Consider the following 17,004-nt stretch of genomic DNA (forward strand, 5'->3'; position numbering starts at 1 on the left):
CTTGAGTCTCTGCTCAACTGGAGAATAGTGGTCTCCTTACCTACTTCATAATATGCTTTTTGAAGGGTTCACAGAGATCACTTATATAAAAGACATTTCTGTCAAAGAAAAAAATCTAAACAGCCCTAAATATAAATTTAAGGTTCCAGTAAAGACTCTCTATATTGTCCATATGGGCTTGAAATTGATGACTTTATCGCCACAAACTTCACGATAGAAAGTGATGGTAATAGGATTGTGAGAATCGGTTCTTGTATCACACGCACATGAAAAAATTGCCAGATGAATTTCCAGTAGCATGGCTTAACTTCTGATCACTACCTTTGTGAAATCCAGATTGTTCCAGGGAGAGGCAGATCATATATGCCCTTCATTCCCTTCTCCCCCAGAAGTGAGACCTTGTTTCTACATGAAACAGACGCTCTCTTGAGTTAAATCCCAAACAGCGTGCAGCAGTAAGTGAGGCAAAAAGAAGGATGTGAAGAGAAACTGGTGTTGTCCACGACTGATAGCACATGGGGCGGGGGTGGGGGGGGGCAGGAACACCCCACACAGAAACACGACGCATGTGCCCTGGGAGAACGAGCCCTTGAACTTGCAGGACCATTGCCAACCTTTGGCAGTTGGGGGCTCCTGAGTAATGCCGGTGGGGCCATAGAAGTCACAGGTTTTGCTTTTATTTTATCATTATTTTTTCATTTTCAAAACATGAAGTCCCCTAAAAGCCCTTTCTCAAAGAACCTCAAAATGATGGAGGTTTGGGAAAACTAGTTTTGTGCAGGGTAAAGGCTTGTGCAGTGATTAGGAGAATGCCCAGATCCAGGGTTTAAGAGAGAAACCTATTCTGAATGTAAAAGTGAGTTCCACTGTGGAACAATTGACAACATACCCTATACCTTAGGGTTGAATGTAGTCACCTAGTTATTAAGTCCACTGTTAGAGTCAGGATATACAAGTGTGACCGGCCAGACTCCAAATCTCTCAACATCTGCAAGGTGCCTGGTGCAGGGTTGGTATTTAATGTTAAATGGATAAATACACAGTCTACGGAAGGAAGGAAGGAAGGAAGGAAGGAAGGAAGGAAGGAAGGAAGGAAGGAAGGAAGGAAGGAAGGGAGGAAGGACGGGCACTATTTTCCTGTGTTTGAGGAATAACAAAATTGGCAGGTCATGAGGCCGTTTCTAAATTGTAATCTAGGCATGTCAATTCTCTGGACCATATTATATAAACACACCATTAGGCTGCCTATTTCTGCTAAACACGGAGTTTATTGGTACTGTCTGGTACATCTTTAGTCCTACCTTTCACAATCCAGGCTATGTTAACAGTCCTTTAAAAATCATGTTACATTACTTTGGAGGAAGTACTTCCACCTGAACATGTTTAAAGAAATGTTAGATAATAACATTTTCCCCACCTCTGATGTCTAACACAGGGCGCATCAGTCTCATGTCAACGTGAATGCACAGCAACCAGGTCCGGGCTTTCTAAAACAACTCCTTCACAGACAGCACATGGCACAGTCCTGGCGCCGTGGTCAAGAGGCCAGAGCGAAGCCGTGTATGCTGCTGGTGGGTTCTGGATCATCGCCCTCTTGTGAGCTATGCCCGCGCTTTGATCAACAATTGCAAATGACCCACCTAGAGAGAACAAACACCAAGAGCACAAGCAGAGAGACCTGGAAAGCTCTGTAAATGCGGTGTCTGGCTGAGCCCTGAAGGGCGTCCCAGGTTGGGTGCGTGGACCATGGTGACCGCGGTATTGTGGTACGGAGGCTGACGTGGACACCGGTATGGGGGGCGGACATGGAAGGCAGATGAGAAATGGGTGTGACTGCCTCATGGAGAGCTCCCAAAACACGCTGTGGGTGTTGGGGGGGTTAGTTTGTGTGACAGGGGATCTGAATCTGTCTCCTACTGAGCTAAGGAAACAAGTAGAGCTGGGAGTTTTCCTGGTTCGTGATTTCTCCTATATCTGGGTTTGCAGTTGGGTGAAAGACAGCTGTTAAGTGAACACGGTAAGCTTTCTGATGGCGGTATTGGCGGTATTCCGAAGGAACGAATGAAAGAACTAGCTGGCCCGCAACAGTGCACACGGCCACGCGCGGGAGAGCTCAGAACCCACGTGAGCATCTCTCACCAGGGAACCTACTCCTACTTGTCTCTGTTTCATCAGCCACCTGTGGCTTTCGCTCACCACTTTTCCATCAGACCACACTGCAGGAGTTGCAAAGAGGCAAACTGCACATTTGCAGCTTATTACCCTAGGCAAGTACTGTGCCAATTCATCAACGTGGTAAGTAGGAGGCAGAGAATGTCCCAAAAGCCCAGGCGGCCACTGGCCTGCCAGGTAAGAGCGTCTCAAGCAGCAGCATTCTTCACACCCAGCAAGGGCCACCCACTTCTTTGAGACTCCTTGACGGGGTCCAGCATGTGGAGGGCACCAAAGAAGTCCGTCCGCCCTTCTAGTAGAACACTCTGCTAGTTAACACAGTTCTTCGCCATTCTTCGATTTCTGTCCACCTGTCGGATACTGTCTGTAACGTTAATGGTGACTTCTTTTGCAGACATTCGCTTAGCATCTCTTTTAGCCTGTTAAAGTTTAACATCATGAATTGAGTTAGTAGAAAATATTCAAATTTGCATTCATCTCTTGAGATTGTTACATAAACGTGCACGTGCGCGCACACACACACACACACACACAGAGGCAGGAAGAAGAACCCACGAGAACACATGCACATATACTCCTTTTCAGAGGTTTCTCTGTTGAAACTCTAATACTGACCTAGCACAGAGCCTGGCATAAGGCATGCTCAGTAAAACATTGCGGAATGAATGCATTTATCGCTAAGGTCCATCAAGGGCTAGTGTGGAAGGTTCCACAGTTAGCTTTAGTAAAGCAGCGAAGGAGTGGAGCTTTGGAGCCAGACAGACTTTGTGGTTCAAACACTGACTAGATAATTCCACCATGAGCAAGTTTTTTTCTAACCTAACCCTCAGTTTTCTCATCCATAAAATAGGGAATATTAATAGTACCTATCTCACCAGATTATTGTAAGGATTAAATAAGGTCATGCATTAAGGGACTCAGCATAATGCCTGTCACTAAAAAACAAATGACCACGGGGGCCCTTGGTGGCTCAGTCGTTAAGCGTCTGCCTTCGGCTCAGGTCACGATCTTAGGGTCCTGGGATCGAGGCCCGCATCGGGCTCCCTGCTCAGACGGGAGTCTGCTTCTCCCTCTCCTACTCCCCCTGCTTGTGTTCCCTCTCTGGCTGTCTCTCACTCTGTCAAATAAATAAACTCTTTAAAAAAAAATGACCACAAAAAGATTTAGTAAGTATAATAAGTAGAAAGTAAGATAGATTATCCACTTCTAAGTGAAGATAAACCAATGATAAAAGTCCAGAGTTCATATTAAATACTAAAGCACTGACTAAACTGTAGGTTCTTCAACTACATGTGTCCCACCTCAAGAGTAAACTTTAACTAGTGGGGAGTGATTTTGTGCCCGTTCTGCTCAACTGCTTGGAGTGAGCACGGGAGGGGTCACAGGAGTTGCCTCCACAGTGGATGGACAGAGACAGGTGGCACCCAATCCCCAGCCCAGGAAGACCTGGTGCCTAGCTCCTGGGAACGGGGTCAGTAAATAACTTCCCAGTTAGCTGGCCCAATGTGGGGGTACAAAGGCCTGGCCATTTGGACACAAAGCAGGCCAGCTCTGACAAGCCGCTAGGCTCTACAGGTCCCCACGGGGTGGGGTCAGCTGCAGCTGCTGCTCAGCCTGCATCTGGCTGGCTCACCTCCTCCGTCTGGCCACTCCTGCTTCCATCCGTCCTCACCACAGTGGTTGATGCCCAATGAGCATCCTGTATAATGACATCTCAACGTCTGCCTCCTGGAAAACACGGTCCGCCTCAGATCTGAGGGAGCATCTCCCAGTGCATGAGCATCTCCCCATGCTGGGTGTGAGTGTGGATAGATGCATGTTCGTAATATAATATGATCCCTGAATACAAGACAACTACTTTATCTGTAGTGCATCCAAAGACATGGTGGACTATGGGGCCACTGGAGAAAAAGAAAGTGGCCTGTTTGATTTACTAACAAATGATCTGTAGTCTGTAACCTGTCACATAAATCCTGTGTAGTAGCTGTTGGGATACCCCTTCCAGATTCTCTTACATGCCTGCTGCATCCATCCCCCAACTGTTGTGAGTTTTGGCAGCTAACTGCTCACAGCAGCACCCATGTTTTGAAAATTGCCCTCATCTGATCAGAGCCACCTTGCTCAGAAATGCGACAGAGGTCACAAACTAATTCCTGGAAACAGCCCAAAGCCAATGTCTCATTGTTGGGGATACAAAAGGCTGGCCATTTTGCCTTGAGGGGATATAAATCTATGGCATCTTCATGCTCCAGAGCCCCTGTGGGATCAGGCTCCATGTGGGATTCAGCAGAGCTCATATAAGCCTGAACTGGGTCCTCTGCCCCAGAAACTGTGAAATCTTGCTTTCAATCAATTGCTTGCACAAGAATCCTCGTCTTGGGCTCTGCTTCTAGGGAACCTGACCTAAGAATACTTTATGGGTGATCTGAGGGGCGTTTAGGGGATAATTTTGTCTATATGCAATTTTAGTCCTGTCCGTTGATGTCATGAGCTAGGACTTCACTGTTCTCCTCTTCATGTTCCCAGTGCCTGGCACCATCTGAAACAGAGCAGGCTCTCTACTGAAGTTTGGTTGAATTAGTGGATGAATGAATGAATGAGCACACTGCATTTGTCAATGCGCCCTTGTTTGAACAACCAGAAGTCAATGCTGTTTTAAGGACTTAGTCTTACTCTCAGCTTTTCCAAGCCTGAACTGGCACCAGGGTAAGCAGTGACTTTGATGGGTTTATTTTTCCCTAAAAGCAGAGAACTCCTGAAGTCCCACAAACAATTTTGTCTCCTAAAGAAAGAAAAGTGCGGCAATTAGGAGGCCGATTCCATCGGATTTGCGTTCCGGGTGTTGCTGCATACAAGCCTTGCGGACAGGGCATGGAATGGAGACACAGAGGCTTTATTTGAAATGAGCCAAGTTGACAACAGCTTTCCCCTCAAACCGGTAGGCAGTAAGAGAGCTTTCCAGAATGGAAATGTAAACTTTCCAAACAGTATAACTGCTTTTCTTTAGAGTTCCTGGCAAGATTTCACAAAAGGTTATTACAGATTATACACAGAAAATGCTCTGTTCTATATTTTAGTCTGCTTTTCTAAGCTTAAAAATGTAAGCAAAAATTCAATAGTTGGATGATTCTTCATTTCCTTGCCTGTTTAAGCATCCAAAGCTACACAATAGTCACTCCCAGAACAGCCACAGAATATGTATGGTTTTAATCTCAAGAACAACGGGGCAATTTCTGTTTTTTCTTTTTGCAGTTTCTTAAATCTGGATATCCAAAGCCCATCCAAAGTGGCATTATTCAGAGCACAAGCTTTGGGGCCAGACAGAGCTCGCCTTAGGGCAAGGCTTTGTCACCTGTTAGCTGCTGCAAGATATGCTGCTTTAGCCTTACCTGAAACATGGGGCACTAATGCCTGATTCTTTGTGGGCCTTTTTGAGAGAATTAAGCATGTCACTCAGCATTAATAGGGTGACCAACTTTTCCCAATTGGCCCAAGATTGGCCCGTTTTAAAACTGGAAGTCCTCCGTTCTGGCAACCTGGTCAGGCCCCCGCAAACCAGGATGGTCGGTCAGTCCAGTTAGAGCTGCCATTAATTCTATTTGCAAAATGATGATGTCAAACATTCTAAATTTCAGCTGAAAACCTTCTTATTCTACCAGAACTATGGGTCTTGCGGCAGCTTCTTCTAAACAACACCGACGGTAAGCCTGCGCCGTGTGCATTTGGATAAAGGGCAACTGAAGTTCTGTACTCCCGTGGTGGGTACAGCCTCTAAGCCATAAACAAGTCCACTCTCAAATAATCACGCTGTGTGAACTCTATCAAGTTAAACAGAACAACAAGGCATTCTCTTGCAAGTGCTTTATGAAAGAGCAATGCAGACATTCGGGGGTGGGGGGGGTGGGTCGTTGCTGGAATCTAGGTACACCTTGGAAATCTCAGATTTCAAACCCAAATGAGAGGGAGAAAGAGAATTACAATGCCAGATTATTTTCTCTAGAAGCCCTCTTGAGAAGTTGCACTGCCCTCCTACAAGAGAAGAGCTATCGGGATACACGGAACAATTTTCCTATTTAGTTCCTCAGACAGTGTGTAGAAGAGGCCTTTTCCCCTATGATGTGCTTCTCAGCGAGCCAAACCTTTTTATTTCACAGCCCACTCCCTTTATTTAACTACAGGAAAAGAAAACATGTCCCATTTGCAATTACTGGCTTAAAAAAAAAAAATCTCCTGGTTTGCAACTCAGTGATGAGAGAAACCTAGTTGGCACCTTTTTCTTCTGTGGCTCTCTGCTCATTCGATCCTTCTCCCACTTCTAAAATTCTTGCTTTGTGAGTTTTATCACCACTGACTCTTGTTAATGGGCCACCTCTTGTTTCTCACTCAGCTTTACAGCTTTTCTCTTCTTCCCTCTGCCTCATTTTCATTTCTGCAGGTTTAGAACTCTATGAATCATGGATTTTAGTCCTCCTGATGCTGCCTCTTTAATTAAAAGTAATTTATCGGCTGCCGTTTCTCAAGGGTAACCAGATTGACCATGATAACTTCCTGGCAGCCTCAAACTCAGATGAACCTGTTTCTCTTGGGGTTTTTTAAGTCAACGACTCAGCTCATTCTCTATGGAAGTAAGGGCAGTGTACCTGGACTCAGGGTGCAGCTGAGTCTGCTCACCACTTCTCACGTCCCCCCAACATGGGAATACAGATGTTCTCAACTTTACTTTGACTCCACAAATACATCTATACCTAACACGGGATCATCTGAACCTTTTCACAGTTCCTCACACACAACAAAGACAAGCAAGGCTTACTGAGATTATGATTTAGCAGACATCGATTTTTCTATAACTGTATTTTTTATTTATAAAATCAATACAAAATTATAGTAAAAGAAATTCAAAGAGTAGAGAAGGCACAATGAAAGGCATTGTTATGCTCTGGCCACACTTGTGCTTCTCCCAGGGGTAAACACAGCTAATGATTTCTCTCTCCCAGTATTCTTTACTTCCTTCCTGGCCTTAACCGTGGTTTGGATTATGTATTTGCTTTTTCACTTGCATATTTTCCACATCCTCATCAGATTATAAACTTCAAGAAGGTAGGGACCCAGTGTGTTGCGTTCACCAGAATATATCCCCAGAATATAATTTAGTGCCTACCACGTAATAGACACCCAACAAATAACTTGATGAGCACATGTATAAAAAGAAATCTTCAGAAAGAAGACAAAAAATGTCCTGGGAAGGGGCGCCTGGGTGGCTCAGTCGTTAAGCGTCTGCCTTCGGCTCAGGTCATGATCCCTCGAGCCCAACATCAGGTTCCTTGCTCAGCGGGGAGCCTGCTTCTCCCTCTCCCACTCCCCCTGCTTGTGTTCCCTCTCTCGCTGCATCTCTCTCTGTCAAAAAAAAAAAAAAAATGTCCTGGGAATAGCACACCTGTTTGTACTGCCCTGCCCTACAACTTTCATACAGTATTTACATTATGCTTACAATTGATTGTTTCTCGCGCCATCCCTGAGAGACAGCCCGAAATAGTACTGCACTCCCTTTCCCAATGAGACAGGGGAATTCACTCAAGCCAACATAATTTGCCCAAGGCCAATGTCAATGAAGACGGTGGGATGAACTAAAGATGGTAGACTCGGGTCCCACATCCAGCCTCCCACAACTCTGCCAAAGCTTACTCTGAATTCTCCACTGTTTTTTGGTAATGGGAAGGAAGAACATGGGGTTTGGAGGCAGACAGATCTGGGTTTTAAGTCTAACAGAGCCACACCACTATTCCTTGGGCCATGTTGGCCAAATACCTAACCTTCCTGAGCCTGTTTTCCCAAGTGGGAAATGCTGCTTCCCCCCTAGAGTGAGGGGTAAAGATGATGCCATATGCAGTGTGTTTGGCTCATGGTAGACACTGAAAATATCAGCTCCCCTCTCTTCCTTCCCAAAAGATTAAAGACTGAGCCTTGTCAGCTGCAACTCAAGACATTTTTCTTCTTTTCAGTCAAGCCCCATTAAAGGGAAACAGATAACAACTAACGTCTAGCTATTCCTGAATTCTGTGATTTTACTTGCTGCTGCTTCATGGCATTCATTCGAGGTCATCAGGAAACATTTGATCGTAGCAACTCCACCCAGGGCCAGATGCTAGGCTCCAAAGGCAGGGGTCAGGTTACACCTCAGGCAAAACTCTCCAGAAACCCCCAAGCCTGGAGCAAATCCTGTGCCGGCCACAGCCTCATGCATGGCACTCACTTAGGCTACTCAGCATAGGGGTTTAGATCTATCTGGTAGCAAGTGCCAAAAGGAGTTGTTGCTTTTCAACTTCAACCTCAGGTAGATCAAACACTAGGAAGGCAGCAGAACCTGCTTGAGAAAAGTACTGGGGATCCCACAGTACAGTCATCAATCATATGATGGTGGCGCCGGGTAGGAGTGGTGCTGTGGGAAAACTTTCTAATCCTAGTGAGGTTCTAGGCCAGCCTCATTCAATCAAGGAGGCCCAGTCAAGGATTTCTCAGATGCTGAGATGCCAGGAAGGTCCCAAGGAGTTAGTGAGTACATACTAGATTCATAACCCTGAAGTAGGCTCAGGGGGCAAGGGAATAATGAATAAGGAGGTCTCTGCCCTGAGAGTCTTCCAGTAGGATTGGTGTTTCTACAGACCGTTAGATGAATAGTGAGTCTTGCAATTCTTCATGTATATAAGGTGGCAGCCAGCAGATAGATAGCTGCAAATATGGAGGTAGTGAAATCACCACACACACACACCCCTCCACATCCCTATACTGCTAAATTCCCTCCTTTCCCAGGCTCAAACGAAAATGTGTATCAAAGTGCCCTTCTGACAGGTCTCCCTCTCTGGTTTTCCTCAATGGTTTCTTTTGTTTTCTCCCTCCTTTTTTTTTTTTTTTTTAAGATTTTATTTATTTATTTGAGAGAGAGAGAAAATGAGAGACAGAAAGCATGAGAGGGAAGAGGGTAGAGGGAGAAGCAGACCCCCTGCTGAGCAGGGAGCCCGATGCGGGACTCGATCCCGGGATTCCAGGATCATGACCTGAGCCGAAGGCAGTCGCTTAACCGACTGAGCCACCCAGGCGCCCCTCTCCCTCCTTTTAATGGCATGTTTTTGTTTTGCAAGGAGAAACTCATATTTACTTTCCAAACACTTCTCATATATCTCCTATTACCACCACCCCGGAGAAATTCTGGGCTTATCCCATCCTCCTTTCTGGAGCAGGCCTCGCTCTTTGGCCACAGCCATTTCTGGCTGAAGTCCATCTTCCCTGGACTGGACCGAGCCTGGCCACCGGTCAGACACTGGGTTGGGGCGGGGGAGGGGGCAGGAGCAGAAGGAGGAAGCTCCTCTGCTGAGAACCAGTCAGGACATCGGTGGAGTTCTTCGGCACAGTCTGGCCACTTTGTCAAGAATAACAAAGTAACTCACAATGATGCAGCTTCCGAAGACATGCGGGCTCATCGGGAGGCCAGCCACACACTCAAGTTTCGTCTGCTCAGAGCTGTATCCACACATACATTTCTACCTTAGCTGAATACCTGAGGAGACAGTTCTGGGGGAGAAAAACAGGAGTCCTAAGGCTGAGGAAACGGCACATTCAGCCTGGAGAGCAAATGTCTGGAGGCAGCCCAGAGTTTCCTGAACGATTAATTAGCAGGACAGAAGAGCAGCTACAGGACTTGCTCCTGGGTTTTTGTCCAGCTCAGGGAAGAGGCTGGGGGAAGGAGACCCAGTCAAGGATTTCTCAGACGCGGAGACGTCAGGAAGGTCCCGAGGGACTGGAGGGAATCAAGACACAGTAGAGAAAGAGAAGGAGCTCTCCACCGAGACAGTTCCAACTTGCCGAATATCCCTACCGTCACGTTCCTCTCGCTAGCTAGCACCTATTCACACCAGGCGGGAGACAGGGCCGAGGGGACTGCAAGAAGGAAGCTCTGGTTTGTCTGCTGGGACATGCAGTGGCGAGGGGCTCAGAGCAGGAGATGCTGCTACCCGCAGCCATTAGCCCCGCTAGCTGTCCCCAGCGCCCTCCAGAAAGCAGCGCGACCTGTGCGGAGGTGTCTGCCTTAATGGGAGGAGTTGCCATCCCCTATTGATGGCCTTTTAGCTCCTTGAAATAGACAGCACTGCTTCAAATCGGCGAGGCCCTTGTTCAACTTGAATCTCAGGTAGATCAAACATGAATATTCTGTAGTATCTGACCCCCCCAGCCTCACCCCCATTAAAACTGGCAGTCGCTTCAGAGCACAGGACACGTGTTCCTTTTCCACCCCTGGGTCCCTGGCATCAGAACAGTGCCTGGCACCTCGATGGCCCTCCATGGGAGAACATGACACGAATGAATCCAAGGAGTGCTTACAGGAACCGAGCAGAACTTTTCCAGGCCTAGCAAGGATTGCCTCTAACACGCAGACTTGTTTTCTACGTCGGAATGTAGGCAGGTGCATAAAGATGCATGCTTCGTGAATAGGTTCTTCTGGAGAAAGAAAGCTCTTAGAAAGTGCCCAAAGCCATCAGCCCGGTGGCCGGATGCCGTACAGGGGAACGCGGTGAAATGGTAATAGGTCATCTTGGAGGGGAGAGGAAGAGAGAAGAGGCGAGTGGATACTGCCTGAGCCAGTCACTGAAAAGGCAGGAAGCTTTGGCCCAGAGTATAGGGGAGCAGCGAGGAAGAGGTATGTCAGAGGCCCTGGAGGGTTTAGGAAGAAAATGATTTTCCTTGAGCAGATTCACCGCTGAGAGCTATGTTGGGACGAGATAGCGCTGCTGACAGGAGCTTCAATCAGAGGTAAGCTTGGCTTGTAAACCGCCACTGTGGGTGGAAGAACCTCTGCCATGGCTTTTGGGGGGGCGCAAGACGTCTGGCGGCTGGTGAGATCCCAGGACACAAAGACCACTGATGCACTTGAGCAACTGTCTGAACACTCGGAACCGAAGCCCGCTGCTCCCTGATCCCGTTTGGGAAGTGGCTACACCACAGCCATTGCTCCCTGGGTTGTGAAAACAACCTGCATGGATGGCCTCTCAGCGGGTACCACCTGCTCCCGGGGATGTGCTGGTCAGGTGGGCTAGCTCCTCACCGCCCCCCCGCCTCCGGGGGGGGCCCCACCGTGTGTGTGTGTGTGTGTGTATGTGTGTGTGTGTGTGGTGCGAGGGCTGCTTCCCTCGGCCATCTCTGAGTTTCCGTTCTCCTCTGTCAACTGGTGACAATATCAACATTTTACAGTCATTGTGAGGATTGGGTGAGATAATAGAACAAAGTGCTTAGTGCCCTATGCCTGCCTGCAAGGCTGCTGTCATGGGCCTAAGGAAGACTAAGCACAACTTACTGGCTTTATTTATGTATTTGTTAAAAGATTTTATTTATTTATCTATTTATTTATTTGAGAGAGAGAGAGAGAGAGCAAGGGAGGAGCAGAAGGAGAGAGACAAGCAGACTCCCTGATGAGTGCGGAGCCTGACGTGGGGCTCTATCCCAGGACTCTGAGATCATGACCTGAGCCAAAATCAAGAGTCCGTCCCTTAAGCAATTGAGCCACCCAGGGGCCCTAACTTTCTGGCTTTAAATTCTTATGTTCCATAACTGGAATTCATCCACGGCTCGTTAGCGTGTAAAGCTGGTTAGCGTGGAAAACGACTTGTCAGTATCTACAGAAGTTGAATATATCCCCATCCTATGAACCAGCAGTTCTACTTCTAGGAATATACGGAAAAGAAATGAATGTCCACCAGCAGGCATGCACACAAAGGTTAACAGCTGTATTGTTCACAGTAGCCCCAGACCAGAAACAACCCAAGTGTCCTTCAATAGAATGGTTACGTTCATGTAAGGGGATACACATAACAATGAAAATGAGCAAATCTTTACAACTCACAACAGCACAGATGAGTCTCACCAGCCCCATGTTGAACAAAAGAAGCCAGGCACAAAAGAGCACATACCATATGGTTCCATTTACAAACGTCTAAAAAATAAACACAACTGGCCTAGAATCTAGCTAGCTGTCAGAAGAGTGGTTAGGCTGCAGAGGTGGACAGTGACTGGCATATCCCAGTCACCACGGTGAGGGGCACAAGGGAGATTTCTGGAGTACGGAGAATGTTCTGTGTCTTCACATGGATGACGGTTACATGGGTGTGTCGCCTTATAAAGATTCATTGCACTTACGACCGATGTGGGCGTTTTTCTGAATGTACGTTCTGTGTGGTAGGTAGCGTGATTGCCCTTAATCCTTTGCTGTCTCTCCACTGGGGACAGTGTGTACTTCCTTGCCCTCTTGATGTTGGGCTTGTCCATGTGACCTGCTTGGGCCAAGAGGAGATTGGCAGGCAGGATACGAGCAGAGACATGAAATGGGTTCGATAGTTTGGGTTTGCCCTCTTGGGTCTCTACTGTAGTCATGAGAAGGCATGTAGACATGCCCCAGAGATGCTGCTTTTCTGGCCCGATTCCCAAAATAATATACACGGAACAGCTGGAACTACACGTGGAGCCTGGTGTCGAAAGTCAGGCCTAGCCACTCAACTTGCAACTGATTGTGAGGGGAAAAACCAAAGATGACTGTTCGAAGCCACCGAACCTGGTGTGCTTTGGTATGCAGCATTACTGTGGCCATAAAGGACCAATGCCTTATTCTTCAGTAAAGAGTCCGTTCACATCTGTATGCTCCATCTTTATAATAGCAGCCTGTTTCAAGTTCAAGTCACTGGCACCCACCTCCAGCACTTACATGAACAACTCATGTCATAAGTCAAATGAATCGGTTTCCTTTTCTATAAACTGGGGATGATGCTTACTTTACAGCGCTCTCGGGAGAATTTAATGCCCCAGCAGACCTAAAAGCACTTTGTAAATTGCGGAGCACAATTTTAAAGGGCTGAATGCTGGGGGTGGGGGGGCAGGAAGCCAGTGTATGGATCATGGCCACACATCAGGCAAAGCTGCTTCCTGCCCACCAGGACCCAGCCTGACTCAAAGGGTGAGGGCACATGCGTGGGAAGGAGGCTCCGGAACAAATGTCAGGCCTGCGCTAAAGCAGTCACCCAGCTTTTGAGCACAGTTCTGTGGGGCCTACCCTTGGGGGGCAGGCAATGATGCTTACGTCTCTAGAAGGCCAGCTCATGCACAGGCCGAGTGGGTGATCCAGGACCCTCAGAGGGCCACCCTCAAGTTCAAGTCTATCCCCTCCCCTCCATGTCTTTCTTCTGAGTCTAAAGAGCTACCACCAGTGCTTCATTCCATCCTGTTGGGTGCTGTGTGCCTAACCATCCGCTGCTAATCCCTACTGCCTGTCTTACAACACTTCTCAGTTTACACAGAGCGGGCCCATCTGTTCTCTCATTGTGCTATTATTTCCATCGTGTGGATAAGGAACCTGAGATTCCGAAAGATTAAGTGGTTCCTGCCAGGCCACTTAGTTAACAAGCATTAAAGCTGAATTGGCAACAGGTTTTCTAACCAAGGGTTAGGGAGGTAACTCACTCAACTGAGCAAGAATTCCATCATTAAAGAACCAGTTGTAGAATCAGGAAACAGGTGGCCCTGGCCTGAGGGGACAGGACAAGTAAATTTTGACAGGGGAGAGTGGGGCGGGGGAATAGGTTTGGAAAATCAGCATCAGGTAAGCAGTGGACTTTGAGGAGGGTGGGGCAGGGGCAGATGAGGAGGTGGGGGAGGAAGGAAGAGGGAGGAGGCCAACCCCTGGTGGGCCTACTAAGGGCAGTCTTTCCCGTGGGAGGAGCTAGGGCCATCAGGGGGAGCACTTCCCCACAACAGCTCTGGGAGAAAGGAAAGACTCCAAAGGAGGCCCCCTGGCTCTGTGATGCCACAGCCCTGCCTCTTCTTCAACACTAACAGTCTGAGGGTGATGCTGCCACCACATTCTGCAATGATAGCCCCCCACCACCACCACCGTGGGGATGCTCCCACTGCCTGCCTCGGGGGAGGGTGTGAGGTAAAAACGCCTGGCCTGTCTCCTACCACACCTGTCTTCTCTCTCTCCTTCCCTGCCCACTGCCTGGCCCCAAACTGGTTCCTGTGCCCAGTAGCATCCTCAGTATCAAGATGGTGAGAGCTGTGCTGAAGGGATCCTCGAACAAAGCTGTATTTAAGCAAACACACGCTTCCTTTAGAGTGCAGACAGCAAGGGCCCATCTCTGCTGATTCAACAAAACATGGCAACCCTCGAGGCAGGGATGGGAATAGGGTGGGGTCCTGCCTTTGCAACAGTTTTCCCATGGGTGGAGTAGAAGACTCTCCATTGGCATGGGGAGCCGTCACTGCTCCTTTCCTGGGCACCATCTCAGCGTGGCCCTATTCTGAAGCAAGCTTCTCCCCGTTTCTCCAGAACCAAGTGGCTTATGTGGCTGTGACCTACCTCCGTGGTCCGAAGGCCATTCTGTTTCTGGGTCAGAGGACCTGAGCTGAGGCTCTGGGGATTCGGGCACTGGGTCCCACAGCTCATCTTCTTGTCTGGGTTGGAGATTCCACCTGGGGCTGTAGATCGGGGCACACCAGTGGAGGAGAGTCCATCTTCCAGCACACCTTGGGGAAAGAAGCAGAGGATGGCACGGGAGTCTTGCACATGACAGTTGCTGCAAACAATCCCCAAGCGTGTGGGGGGAAAAGCCACAAAGAAATAAGTCACCACAATCCCACCATGCGGAATTACCCTTTCCTAAAAGAACATGTGTGGGGGGGTTTAAATATACATATATATATATGTGTGTGTGTGTGTGTGTGTGTGTGTGTATATATATATATATATATGTATGTATGTATAGGCTCCACACCCAGTGTGGAGCCTGATGTGGGGCTTGAACTCATGACCCTGCGATCAAGAGTCAGATGCTTAACTGACTGAGCCACCCAGGTGCCCCTTTGTGTGTATTTTTTTTTTTAACAAAAATGAGACTTTAAAATAATTTTGTAACCTGAAACTTGACATTTTTCCATGCAATTCAATATTCTGCCTTGTTAGTTTTCACACAATAAGTTTGCCATTGTACAGATGTGTCACCATTTACTTATTTTTAATTTTTTTTAAGTAAGCTCTATGCCCAATGTGGGGCTTGAACTCATGACCCCAAGATCAAGGAGTTGGATGCTCTACCGACTGAGTCAGCCAGCCAACTAATCCCCTCTAGCTGGTTATTTGTTTTCACAATAAATGTCACTGTGGTTGAAACTCCTTAGGCTTTAAGCTTTCTTCTTCTCCTTTTTTTTTTAAGATTGATTTATTTATTTGAGAGGGAGAGAGAGAGCAGGAGAAAGGGCAGGGTGAGAGGGAGAGAGAGAATCCCAAGCAGACTCCCCAATGAGCTTAAAGCCTGATGTGGGGCTTGATCTCAAGACCCATGAGATCACCACCTGAGCTGAAATCAAGAGTTTGATGTCAATGGACTGAGCCACCCAGGTGCCCCTTAAAACTTCATTCTTAATTACCTCCTTAGGATAAATTCCTGTAAGTGGAGTTACTGGTTTGAAGGTTATACAGTTTTTTACACCATTCCACCTGCAGGTGTTGGACTGAGCATATGTTCCTTCCATAACAAATGCCAAGAAATGATAGAATGGGGTTTAAATAAATAGCCTCACTGAAAAGCAAGAGGGCTACATCAAGGAATACTTGGTTGAAGAGTACCTGACTGAACAGAGCAAAGGCGGCCCAGGAAGCATGAGGGGGGCGAGCAGGTGGGAGACCAGAAGCGGGCAGAAGCTCTGCAGCAGCCACAGGGAGGCCAAGGGCAACCAGCTGGACTGGTCATTCTACTCCTCCAGCAGCTGAGGCCAGTCAGCAGTCACAGAGCGTTCTGTGAGGTGGGATGTTGTGACAGAACAAGAAATACATATGTGGTCTTTCCCCCCAGTTCCTGGCACAGATCTCCAAAAACCCTGGTAATTACCTGAGTGACAGGGTGATAGGAGCATCTTTTGTTATAACATTTGGTCTTTGCTCCAGTTCATGACACAGAGCTCCTAAATTCCTTGGAATTTTGTGAGTGACAGGAGAGACAGGAGCGCCATTTATTCTAATGAGGCAACTCTTGGAGGTCCCCTTGATAGCTTCAGGATAGGGGCCTGTTGCCAGAAAAACCTAATCTTGACTAAGAGCTTGGAACTTTCAGCCCCACCTCCCAAACTCTGGGGAGGAGGATGGGGCTGGAAATTGAGCCATTTAATTATGCCTACATGATGAAACTTCCAATTAAAAAAACCCTTAAATAACAATATTGGGGGAGCATCCAGGTTGGTAAAAGCATCCATGTGCCAAGAGGGTGACAAACCCCAACTCCACAGGAACAGAATGCACTTACGAATCTTCTAGACCACGCCCTATGTACCTCTTCACCTGGCTGTTCATTTGTATCCTTTACAATATCCTTTACAATAAACCGGCAAACATAAGTAAAGTGTCCCTGAGTTCTGTGAGCCATGCTAGCAAATTATTGAACCTGAGGAGGGGATATAAGAACTCCAACTTACAGCTGACTGGTCACACGTACAGGTGGCGACCTAGGACTTAGGACTGGCATCTGAAGTGGGCGACAGTCTTGTGGGACTGAGCCCTTCACCTGTGGGGGCTGTGCTGACTCCAGGTAGTTGGTGTCAGAATTGAGCTGAATTGTAGGACACCTAGTCAGTATCCGGAGAGGTGGAGAACTGGTTGATTTGGTGGGGAAAAAATCCCACACATTTGGTGTCAGAACTGTTTTAAGTAGAAACAGCACAGAGAGGGGCCTGCCGCAGGGAGAAGAGCAGTACTCTCAAGGGCCGGTGACCCCTGAGAGAAAGAGAAAGAGAAAACCCACACCATGA

General features: G+C 47.7%; 1 protein-coding gene across 17 annotated transcripts in view; it reads right to left on the minus strand.

The window, feature by feature from the left end:
* Window positions 1–17,004, minus strand: part of BAALC (BAALC binder of MAP3K1 and KLF4) — a 130,138-nt gene that overhangs the window by 12,830 nt on the left and 100,304 nt on the right. For 4 of the 17 annotated variants that reach the window (XR_010410562.1, XR_010410561.1, XR_010410563.1 and 1 more), the window contains 3 exons: window positions 14,564–14,730; window positions 9,615–9,738; window positions 1,418–2,591 (listed from right to left, as the gene is read on the minus strand). Coding sequence is in view for 12 of the 17 variants with exons in the window: in XM_064588007.1 (XP_064444077.1) it covers window positions 12,351–12,488; window positions 14,564–14,780 (355 nt within the window). In the remaining 5 variants the exon portion in view is untranslated. Of the gene's footprint in view, window positions 1–1,234; window positions 2,592–7,311; window positions 7,567–9,614; window positions 9,739–11,932; window positions 12,489–14,563; window positions 14,781–17,004 lie in introns of those variants that run through there. The other 13 variants (XM_064588010.1, XM_064588011.1, XM_064588008.1 and 10 more) reach the window with 9 other exon arrangements.

This window comes from Mirounga angustirostris, unplaced genomic scaffold, assembly GCF_029215605.1.
Source record: "Mirounga angustirostris isolate CCGP_5_RB_7025 unplaced genomic scaffold, mMirAng1.0.hap1 SCAF_4, whole genome shotgun sequence".
In the NCBI taxonomy this organism is placed as follows: Eukaryota; Metazoa; Chordata; class Mammalia; order Carnivora; family Phocidae; genus Mirounga; species Mirounga angustirostris.